This window comes from Perca fluviatilis, chromosome 4, assembly GCF_010015445.1.
Source record: "Perca fluviatilis chromosome 4, GENO_Pfluv_1.0, whole genome shotgun sequence".
Classification (NCBI taxonomy): Eukaryota; Metazoa; Chordata; class Actinopteri; order Perciformes; family Percidae; genus Perca; species Perca fluviatilis.
The window spans coordinates 31,017,846-31,030,345 of NC_053115.1; the positions used below are offsets into that span (position 1 = coordinate 31,017,846).

At 41.8% G+C, this 12,500-nt stretch overlaps 1 protein-coding gene across 1 annotated transcript in view; it reads right to left on the reverse strand.

Moving 5' to 3' along the window:
• Positions 1-2,926: 2,926 nt before the first annotated feature.
• Positions 2,927-12,500, reverse strand: part of LOC120557086 (glutamate receptor-interacting protein 2-like) — a 353,277-nt gene continuing 343,703 nt past the window's right edge. Inside the window, exon 3 of the mRNA XM_039797121.1 lies at positions 2,927-3,078. Within this exon, the coding sequence (XP_039653055.1) occupies positions 2,927-3,078 (152 nt within the window). The remainder of the gene's footprint in view (positions 3,079-12,500) is intronic.

The following is a 12,500-nucleotide window of genomic DNA, read 5'->3' on the forward strand; positions in this document are numbered from 1 at the left end:
GAATGCAGCAATCGCACTCGGATGCGCACCAAAAGCAGACCAAACAAACGTACCGAGACCTCCTTGATGAGGTGGTCTCGATACGCTTTCAAACAAACTCTGGAGCGGTTTGTTTGTGGTGAGAACGTGATCCGACCTGAAACTGCACCAACTACTGTATGTGTAGCAAGTCTGAGCCAAGTGTCTCCTGTAGTCAGGTGTGCTTTGCAATCTGTGGTGCGGCAGAGCAGCAAACTGTAGCAGCTTGCAGTGTTTCTCTCACAGAAATAGACTGCGGTCACTCGCATTTCCTTGGTTAAACCAGCGGCCGCTAAAGTTGGAGACAGACACCGGCAGAGCAGCAAACTGTTGCAGCTTGCAATGTTTCTCTCACAGAAATAGACTGCAGTCAAGCTCGTCATCACTCGCATTTCCGTGGTCAAACCAGCCGCCGCTTAAGATAGAGACAGACGGAGCGATATCTCGGTGGCCAGAGCAGACATAGTAGCATCGCTCGAGAAATAATGTGTGATTGTTTAAATCAGGGATCTTCAACGGGGGGTCCGGGACCCCTAGGGGGTCCTCAGAATTAAAGCAGGGGGGCCTCCAAATTATTGTTAATTTTCAAAAGTTTTTTTCAAAATTAAAAAGTCCTAACATGAATCCAACATATTATTAGCAAATATATATCCCCCCCTGATGATAGGCTATCTGGCCTATAGGAGAGGTAGTCACTAAGGCCATACACATATAGGGCCCTATCTTGCACTCAGCGCAATTGCCTTTGTACACCGACGCATGTATCATTCCTATTTTGCACCCGATGCACAGCGGACTTTTCCCTCCACAGATGCACGTCGGTAAATTAGGGAATGTATTTGCGCTCCCGGAGGCGGTTCAGCGAAAAGAGGAGGCGTGTTCCGGCGCAAACATTCCCTGGTGCTATTTTGCAGTTTCAGAAAACAATTCTGCCACTGACCAGGAAAAACCTGGTCTAAAGTCAGTGGCGCTAGTCTAAAGTCAGTGGCGCTAGTCTAAAGTCAGTAGCGCGTTATTCAGATGCTATTTTAGGGGCGCATGCTTGGCCATAATGTAGCGTGTGCACAACGCGCATACACTTCTCTCATCTAAACGGATGCAGCAGTTCCCATTTTTGCAAACCATACATAATTACAAAGGAAAATATTACTGAAAATGCGCTTCAGGTGTTTGGATAGGTCAGGAGGCACTTTACAGTACAGTCCACAAAAAGTCGCAGCATTCTTTGTGGCTTGTTGTGATTTACATAACATTTCCATGAATCATGGATGTGTTGATGACATAAATGAGGAAATATTAGAGGACTTAAGGAGACGTGATGTTGAACTACGGCAGGATCTGGTCCAGGAGTAATGCACGATGCGCTCCTGTTGGAGCGGGTGGACGGAGATGGAGTGGGTGGAAGAGGAAGGGGCACAACAGGAGCAGGTGGTGCTCCATGGCTGCAGCAATCCTCTCCAGATTTGAGGAGATGCACCGAGAGGCCGCATCAACATCGCCACCCGGTCAAGACGTGCATTTATTACTTTGCCGCATCTGGGACAGCTCCCGCTGGCGTGTGCCAGGCAAATCCGCCGTCATAATAGCAATCCGCCATGAAACAAGCGCGCCTGCTCTTAAAGGGAATGTGAGATGACGCTCTGATTGGTTTATTGCACGTTATGCCCAAACCACACCTAGCTACTTCAGACCAACCCATTTTAGATTTGCGTCGGGCGCAAGACTCATTTATCCCGCCGTTATAATAGCAACAGCGCCCGGGATCCGCCCACAAAGCTACTTGCGTTTTGCGTTTCATACTTGCGTTTCAGATCGTTAAAATAGGGCCCATACAGTTAATCCTAAGGATTAATTTTGTATGTTTAACATGAAAATATGATTTGGAATATCATGCCAGCAATTATTAGAATTTGAATTTGAATAGCTTGGTATTCAATGCAAAAAAGGCTCTAGTGCCCTACATGTTATGGTAGGCCCAGTTTAATATTATGCAACTTAATTTTATACAATATATGTAGTAGGGGGTCCCTGTGTCATCTCTCTTTCAGTTAAGGGGTCCTTTGCTTTCAAAACGTTGAAGACCCCTGGTTTAAATGACATGAGCTGGTTTGACCATGGAGATGCAAGAAATATGTCCAGAACACAGGACCTTCTTCCTGTATTTACTTTCTTGCTCCCGCCCCAGACACATCTGACCGATAAGCGAAATGACAGTTCGTGCGTGGTTTGTAATGACGCATTTTGGTACACTTGGATTTCACCATGTGTGAAACAAAACCAACCATGGGGAAAACACTCCAAGTTTACAAAATCATCAACAGAATCGGACCAAAGAAAACAAACTATAGGTGTGGAAATGCCCTAAGAGCGCTCTGGTCCGCGTAGGGAGGAGGATGGGGATCGGGGGGGGAGGGGTGTCATAAAACACAGGGCTTTCAAGCGGGGGAGCGGCGTTTGCTTCCTGGAAGAAGTCAAGGGGAAAACACACGACTTCTACCCAGGAAACGGGTGTTCATGTGGCTGGAGTACTACTTAAGGGGGCCGGTGTTTTAATTTAAACCACGATCTTTTTTTTTTAACTACTCATTTTGTTGCCTAAACCTAACGTCTACCTGTTGTCGGATAAACTGCAAGCAACGTCACCTCTGGGTGCTCGGTGCCCGGTGGCCGGCTCATAGTCAAGTTTTGTGGGCTTAACTCAACAGCAACAGCCGTTGAAACTGCCGGCACGTCTCGTTGAACAGTACCAGCTCCCAGTAACGTTTTCTCGGCTAAATGTAACCGTAAAGACTGCTAAACGTAACTGTCACGGGACCAGCCGGCGGTCGCCGTCATTTTGTAGGATATCGTACTAATTGTGCTTAACTTTTCGTACAAAATATCACATGAGTGAATGCGTTGTTCTTCGTTACTGGTGTTGCACCCACCTGGCCGCCAGTCCTCCAGGCCGTAGGTTCGATACCCGCGGCTTCCCATCCTTGTCGGTTCCTCCTGAGATGGTGAGGCCCAGTGTGCTGCCTTCTTTCTTCACCAGCTCCACCATGGTCACCCCCCGCAGAGCTTCTAACCAAAAACACACATACACATAAAGACAAATACACACACAAACACACGTACACACACACACACACAATAGGGAAAGAGAAGGATGTAACCAAACACACACACACACACGGATGTGCACACAGACATACATACACACACAAATACAGCAGAGAGATGGAAAGTGGTTAGTGGCTGCCCTCTGTCCATTCTGATTCCCGGATTAAAGGCAAGCCGAGTTACAAGAAAGATGAATCAAATGATGTCTGCTGCTGTGTGTCCTTGAGTAAGACACTGATCTCCTGTCAGCTCAATAGAGGAGCGTCAGCTGAAATGACTGAAGTGTAAATGTGAAGATTAGATAAGATAAGCATCAGTTAATGAGAACTAACAAAGCCTCGGCCGTCATTGCACTTGAAAAGTCCCTGGCAGGGAGGGAAAGGCCTTGAAAGGTGAAAGCACTTCATCAGTACCAGCAAACTGTCGCATGACTTGAGAGTAAACTATGTGTTTTAAAACTGTTTTGAATGACTTCTTTTGAAAAGACAAAACAATACATGTTCAAATATATAGAATGCAGGTTACTGATCGTAGTTTAGAGATTTGTTTTTTCCCGCAAGGTCCTTCGGGCGCTTTCACACCTATGGTTCAGTAAACTAAGGTGCGACTCGGGGGATAAGTTGCAACATTGTTTTATTTCTCGTTTGGTTTGGTTTGTGTTCACAGTTTTTGCAAATTCTGCACTCTACCCATTCAGCCTCTTTTTTGTTATGCAACAATTATTTTGTATGTATATATTTCTTTTTCTGTATTTATTGTTTTTTTCATATTAATGTTTAAAGGAACACGCCGACTTATTGGGACTTGAGCTTATTCACCGTAACCCCCAGATGTTAGATAAGTCCATACATACCCTTCTCATCTCCATGCGTGTCATAACGCACATGTTCCTATTTACATGTTGTGATTTCTATAGTCACAGCGTGTACAAATGTACAAGGTCACATGATACACAGCCATCTTCTAACCGTATACAAACTGGGAATTATATTCTCAGAAGGCGTAGCACTGCAACATCTGCTACTTGGGCGGAGTGATTTGCTCGCAGCACCAGAGAAGCCCCGTGGTGAGGAGCAGAGAGTAACAATGGTGCTTAACTGAATCGTGACAATAAAGCTATAGTGCGTAGTTTCTGTCGCCCCCATGAGGAATTCTGAGAAAATACAACACTGTCGTTGAAGCAAGCCTTCTGTGATCGCAGAGCACCCCCACCCCTCCTCCACGCAGTTACTTGTAGCTACTGAGGATTGAAAAAACATGATGGACATTTCAAAAGAGGTAATTGTCATCACTCGAGCTTCTGCGTGCGAAAGTTGCTGGACTACACCAACATAGCCATACTGAGAAATACAGAGAGAGTTGTGTGGAGCTGATAGTCTTAATTAGCTTGTAGCAACTCATTTGGCAATGGCTTGAATGTAACGGAAGTCCATTATTATAACAAGTGACGTACTTTTAAGAACAGAATGTGCCTTGATTTACTGACTGCTTCCTACAACCCTACTGTATGTACATCTATTGTGTTTCAATGTTGCAAACCAATACAACATTAAAAAAAGCTTTATAGGCATTTACTGTAGACGACATTACGCTACATCCCATTAAAAACCTAACTTACAAAAACCTGACTGTCCATTTAGATTCGATTTCAATCGGTTAATTCAGATTTAATTCACACCAACTCGCAAAATTTAAGTAAGGTAGACAAAGGAAGTCTCAAATTTAGTTTTCTGTGGATTGAATATTCTGAATGGCCATTACTGACAGGCACAACAATACAAAAATGACATCAAAATAAATATGTGTAAGGAATTACTTGCTAGAAATGATTGGATTGCAGTCAAAAATATGGGCTCCTCAAACCGACTGCAATCAGGTTAGTGGAAATGTAAATTAAGACAATAAGATGTATTATTGTTCATAACAGGTGTCGTAAATAACTGACTTTTATTGTTATATACATGAAGGTGTCTTATTACTGTAACCAGTTACACAGTGTCACGTTTTAGAAACCTTGCAACACTTACAAAGAAAGACATATCTGACAAACAACCATTTAAACCATGTAACACTTTCCTTTGACACCATTTGTGGTGGAATTCCCAGCTTACAAACTCATGCTTTGTAAGTTGAGGAGTTGGTACCCCAGGTCTCATTTAGGTCTGTGTCCAACATAACAGCAGTAAGTATTAACCTGTCTCAGGCAGAGTAGTAGTTCAACTCTTTGTCTCAATAGATGACGGGATACGTAGCAGCTGTGTGATAAGACCCATCCCACCAAGCTCAGGGGAGGAAGTTAACACACAACAAATACTCATGATGCATTCCATTAGAATTTGCAAGTCAGAATTTCCGAGTTGTGTTTCAATGAACCAGTTTTACACACAAGCTGTGTTCGAAACCGTTCCCTATCATGGACATAGTGCACTATATAGTGTGTTCACTATTTTGCAGTGGTATTGGAATTCTCTGTGGTTAATGTCATTCACTATATAGTCCACTATAAAAGACTCACACTGCTAATTTGAGTGTACATACAATGTACCCTACATTTTACTCCCGTATACCACAATGCAACACGGCCGTGTTTGCCCGGAGAAGAAGAAGAAGCAGGAGCCCCACTGAAAACGGTTTGTTTCGGTTTGTTTACATGCCACCACCACACAATGGGCGCATCTCCTGACGCAAGTCACACAACGATATGTTTTCAGTCATCTCGTTTGTCTCAAAGTTGTAAGTCTTCTGGTAGCTGTGCCAAGAGAAATCTCAATCATTCCCAATCTTGCAGAGACGGAGAGCGTAGGTATATTTAAGGAGATAACAGCTTCTCCTGTACTGTATGGTAATTCCTCTACTATGCAACAGTAAGTTGCGTGGTTATGACACAATACGGAGCTATAACATGAGATACGAGGTAATGGAGCCTTTTATACATTGTCGTGTTTCTTTAGAAATAAACAATGGACAAATAGAGTCTTTAAACGCTTCAGATGTAAAGTTATTTGTTGTCAAAGTGACTTCAAAATGAATGGCAGTCAATGGGATGCTAACGGAGGGTGAGTGCTTGTTAGCATCAAAATGGCGTCATAGGAGCGACGCTTTCCAGACGCTCGCTTACCCCCTTGAGCAAACCCCATGGTTATTCCTGTAGTGGAATTTCCAGCTTACAAACTCATGCTACCTTTCCAGGCAGAGTAGTAGTTCAACTCTGTGTGTCCAAAGAAGACGCTAGACATAACAGCAGTATGGTAACACAGTGCTGCCTCGTCCTGCCAAGGTCATGGAGGAAGTAAACACCTAACACATTCTGTCTGTGCTCAGGAACTAGGCTTTAGCATCTGTGTTTTAGGCGCATGCCATATCTTTCTTTACATTGAAGGTTCAGCTAAAACGTAACGCCTCCAGCATGAGTTTAAATACACCTTCAGGAAGACAGGAACTTCAGAGAGTTGGGGACAACGCTGCATGATGACACATCGTGGTTAAACTGTAAATCTGTCTACCTTAATTGTCTCCTCAATTGAGAAGTCATTAAATGCTTCTGTGTAAGTCATCGGAGTCTCCCCGAACCTTTTTCACGTATGTGAAATGAGTTGTGCTGCGCATGAGTTTTTCCTTAAAGTGGCCATATTATGCTAATTTTCAGGTTCATAATTGTTATTTGAGATTGTATCAGAATAGGTTTAAATGGTTTAATAAAAATAAAAAAAAACATATTTTTGTTGTACTGCACATTCCTCTTTTCACCCTGTGTCAGGTCTCTGTTTTAGCTACAGAGTTAGACCTCTCAACTTCTGTAAGATCTTTGTTGTCAGTCGCACATGCGCATTAGCTAGGTAAGGACTACATGAGCTAGCTATAGCTGTTTTCTCCAACTTCGGCCTGTACAAGGCAGGATTCGCCGGGAGACTTCTTCCAAACGAGGGCGCACTTCCAACTTTGCGTGGAATACCTGCAGAACAGGGACATGTAAATAGTTCTATACAATTTATTTTGTAGATTAAGGTGAATTTGTGTGTGTTGTAGCAGTGTTTTGCCATTGAGAACGAGCTAGCATGCTAACGGTTAGCCCCCTAGGCCCCTCGTTTTGGCTAGTGACGTAGAAAGCCGTGCAGATTTTGAACAGCTCACCCGGAGACTGAAGGCAGGACACATTTAGAAACCCGTTTCTCACTACAAACAGCATGGATGGTTTTTTTCTTCTAAGTTTGTATGCGTGTGGAAGCACCAGAGATACAAAATAACACCCCAAATCCCAGAAAAAGTTTTTTTTTTTTTATAATATGGGCACTTTAACAATTTCAGCTTGTACTGGAACCCGGGCAACTCGAGTGTGACGTCATTGTCAGCTCCGACTTCGAAAGTAAATGGAACACAGCATTACATTCATACGCACACACCTAACATTCATACGCACAGAAACTGCAGTAGTGATGCACACATAGAAACACTGGATGGTCACAGCTGAATGCTCCATGTGATCTGGGGTACCTACAATGTATGTGACTTGTTACAAGGTAAGCATAGTTGTTGTAAATGATCCAATAGCATCTTCACCCAGGCATAGATGTGTGAAGAATGACCTTATTTGGTATTCTCTAAATCATGTATCTACAGCCAGAGTTTAAATAAACCTTCAGGAGGACAGAAATTTCAGAATTTGGGATGGCACTACACCACTAAAATCTGATGGTTGTGGTGTTGGGACCAGCAGTTGTGTTAAACCTGATTTGTAACCAAAAAGGCCTCAGATTCAACTGACCTCTGGAGACAAGACTTGCCATTTTGGTAGAGTTATGAATACACATATTCATAACTTTATTAATATTGATAAAACATCTTTGATAATTTGCCAATAATTGAATGTGTACCCTACGAATTCCGAACACTAGTACAGCCAGAGTTTAAATAAACCTTCAGGAGGACAGAAATTTCAGAATTTGGGATGGCACTACACCAAACTACATTGTGGTTAAAATGTACTGCTTAAAAATATATCTCCTTGATCAAGAATTCATTAATAGCTTCTGTGTAAGTCATCAAAGTCTCCCGAACCTTCTTCACAAGCTGCTCCCGGGTTCTTCCCTAACACCATTAATAATACAAGATTTCAAGACTCCCGATTGAAACCAACACTATTGAAAAACTTTGAAACAGCCTGTGTAAAACTACAACTCTCCCCCGAACCCACTGGAGGGGATTCTCTCTGTGGACTGTGAAAACAAGGATCAAGGAATGGTGGACCGCTCCGACTTATTCCAACAGGAGGACAGTAAACTATGCAGTGTTATATTCCCCAAACACTTAAACTACTGTATAAACAAAAAGGCATCGAAATATCCAGAAAAAAATACTAACAACGGTCAATTGCAGATGCTCAGCTATTCTCTGACTGAGTCGAGGTTTCGTGAGGTAAACAACTTAATGGGCTGACTTGGGAATGATTCTGCAGAGCTGCAGAGTTCACTTCACCTTGACTCTTCTGCTGCTTTAAAGTGAAAAAGTTCAAGAAGAAAGACTAGTTTCTACTCGACTGTGCGCACGATTACATGTAAAACATAATTAGGTTGGGTCCAAATCATCAACCGGCCTTTGAGGGAGGCACTGAACACCCAACTGCTAGCAATAATACACAATGGAAATGCATCTTTTCTTACTTTTGTCGACAGTGCTCATTCTGCATATGATAGCAGACTGACACAGACATTTATTGTAAGAGAGACCATGTGAGCTTCTTTTTTTTTTTATATATATATATATATACTATAATGCATTGACATATAGCATTGACCTATTATCACGTTTTAAGTTGATATGGTGAGCCAGCAGTTGCTTATTAACACATCCGGCAGTAACAAAGCCACATTAGCTTTCAATTGGAGTCATGTTTCTGGCCACCTGATGAATGTTAAGTCTATTTTAGCCCTGTCTTTGGTCCTGAGGGAATTATCTGGCTCTTTAGCTGCTAAATGCTCCACTATGTTTACCAGCTAGTCTCAAACTGTGTCTGCCTGCTGTTTGGTGCTGAACAGGTTGTGAACAGGGGTCTTTAGAGCGTTTTCACTGAGAAAACAGCTGCTTTGTGCAGCTTAAAAGGGCAATTATGAGAGCGATGAGTGTGAATCAGAACAGACATTTACGGGCAAGACAGCTAAACAACGAGCTGAAACTAAAGCTCGGTAAAGCCAAGGGGAGCTGCAAATACAGGGGGTAATTCTCTGTAGGTTCCAGTGGTGGAATGTTTTAAGTACATTTATTCAAGAACTGTACTTAAGTACAAATGTGAGGTACTTGTACTTTACTTGAGTCTTTTCCTTTCATGCCACTTTCTACTTCTACTCCGCTACATTTCAGAGAGAAATATTGTACATTTTACTCCACTACATTAATCTGACAGTTTTAGTTACTAGTTACCTGACAAATTAAGATTTTTGCACACAAAACACATGTAGTTTATAAAATCTGATGTTTTATTATAAATTAAAATACCCAACAATATTACGGCCTACAAGTCCAGTTGAAATGATTAGATAGAAATTAATTAATTGATTGTCAGAACAGTTTGGATCGTTTCCAGTTTCTAAAATGTGATGATTTTTCTGCATTGAGTACTTTTACTTTTATTACTTTAAAGGTCCCATGTCATGAAAATTTCACTTTATGAGGTTTTTTAACATTAATATGAGTTCCCCCAGCCTGCCTATGGTCCCCAATTGGCTTGAAATGGTGATAGGTGTAAACCGAGCCCTGGGTATCCTGCTCTGCCTTTGAGAAAATGAAAGCTCAGATGAGCCGTTCTGGAATCTTGCTCCTTATGAGGTCGTAAGGAGCAAGGTTACCTCCCCTTTCTCTGCTTTGCCCACCTAGAGAATTTGGCCAACCCATGAAAGAGAGGCATCATGGCTTTCAAATGAGCAAAGTGGCAGTTGGTCAAGGCCACACCCCACCCTCCACCTTGCCCCTCCCTCTCTATAGCTATAGCTACAGGCTATAGCTAAGGCTGAATTTCAGGAAAGAGACTTCAGATACAGTATTAGGGGACCACTAAGGCCTATATAAAAGCATCCAAAGAGCACCATGTCATTGGACCTTAAATTCATTTTCCTGATGATAGTCACATACTTTTACTTAAGTAACATTTTTAATGCGGGACTTTTACTTGTAACAGAGTATTTTTACAGTGTGGTATTACTACTTTTACTTAAGGATCTGAATACTTCTTCCACCACTGATAGGTTCATCAATACGAGCAACCTTTTTTACCTGTGCAACATTGTTATTGTTAAATATTGGTCATAGCTGCTTTAAAGATAAGGTTTACAGTACTTATAATGTTAAGTAGTGCAATGCCCATTTAGAGCTTGTGTCTGTTGGAATGGGACGATTGCTTGGTTTCCAGTATTGCTGTTTGAAATGTTGCCGGGCGCTCATCCAATGGGAAATGGGAAATGTACTGCATTTATATAGCACCTTTCTACCTTACCCGACAAAGTGCTTAAGAATTAGCCTCTCCTTCACCCATTCACATACGCCACCATTGGTGCAATATCATATAAGTAATAGAATATAGCAATAGCTAGTGTGCAGATACATAATGGTATTAGCACACAGCAAGTTAGAAAAACGTCTGGGTTTATGAGTGAAACGTGTGTGTTTAAGTCCGAAGCAGACAGGAGAACATTGGTAGGTAAAATGAGAAAGGTAGTAATGTAATAGGTACAATATAACCTTTGCGCTGTGCTGATAGAAAAGTTGTCTGTATTTATGTCATCATCATCTACACATGCACACACAGGCTCCAGGAGCCATTGAGTGAGTCCTGCAGATAAATAGCCGTCTCAATATCTTCCATTTCACACACACACGCGCGCACGCGCGCACGCACGCACGCACACACACACACACACACACACACACACACACACAGGTGAGATGAAGCTTTGGTGTGATAGATGGCTAGATTAGGTAAATCCCTGAGGCGACACTGAGATCAGTGAGGTGCTTCACACCGCAGTTACCTCTGGTGGATATTACAACACACATATTCTCACACACACACACACACACACACACACACACACACACACACACACACACACACACACATACATACATATAACACACACACACACACACACACACACACACACACACACACACAAACACCCACAGAGAAACTCAGGAAATGAATTCTATCATCTAAACAGAGAACTGAGGAAAGCTATTTTACATCTTATAATGATTAGGCAAATGGAAAAAATTGTAAATATTATCCATCTCTACTACACACACACACACACACACACACACACACACACACACACACACACACACACACACACACACACACACACACAGGTTGTACTCAAATAATAACAAGGAAACAGACGGACAATGTGGCTATGGAAGGTGAATGAGACAAATACTTGTAAATGTATACCTGAAGTAAGGTGACGCTGGAACCGAGCATGGAGCTGAGTAACTCATTACGGCATGAAAATAAAAAAAGAAGGAGAGAAGGAAAAGCATAAAATAAATAGAAAATAGAAGAAATAGACAGAGTCAGACGGATAGGATGGGACAGTAAAAAGAAGGATTTGGTCGAGGTGATGAGAAGGCAGCAACTGATGCAGGAGATGAACTAACATGGGTAATGCATTGTGATGCATTGAAGAAATTAATGTGAGAGAGACAGTAACAAACAATGAAGCAAATAAAACCAAAGTGTAATTCGAAAAAGAAGACAATTTTATCATGGAACACTGTGCTTATATCTAAAATATTTTACACAATTCTTTAATGTCTTAAATATATATTACATTTCTTCACATTATTACATTTTTTTGTAAGTAGATTCACAAGTTGTTGAGATTGCAGTTTTAGCTCACTTTCAGCCATGCTTCTGCTTGTGTGCTTGACATAGTTGGCATAAAAGAATCGTTATGAAAAAATTAGAATTTCTTAATTTTTTTTAATGTAATATATTGTCCTCTTTAATGTGATGTTGGGGTTTGACTCAATGTAGGAGGACTTCAAACCAATGTCACATCAGTTGGGACGAGGAAGACGGTTGTACTGGATGAGAGTGTATGGCAATCTGATGGTTTTAGGGGTTAGAGTTTTATTTTGCTCTTACTGGTACAGATAGCATTTACTGTTTGATACATTGTTTTCAGAAAGGAGAATAAATGGGGGATCCTTTACAAAAATTCAGGTTTTGTAAGACAGTTCTCACTCAGGGACACTTTCAGAGCAAACAGGTTTTATCCCAGACCACCTGGGACCTTGTTGTTACAGTAAATGCATACTGTCTCTGCAATCATCAGCTCACCCTGCCATTCAAACACAAAGTACATCAGAATCTGCTAGTGAATTAGAGT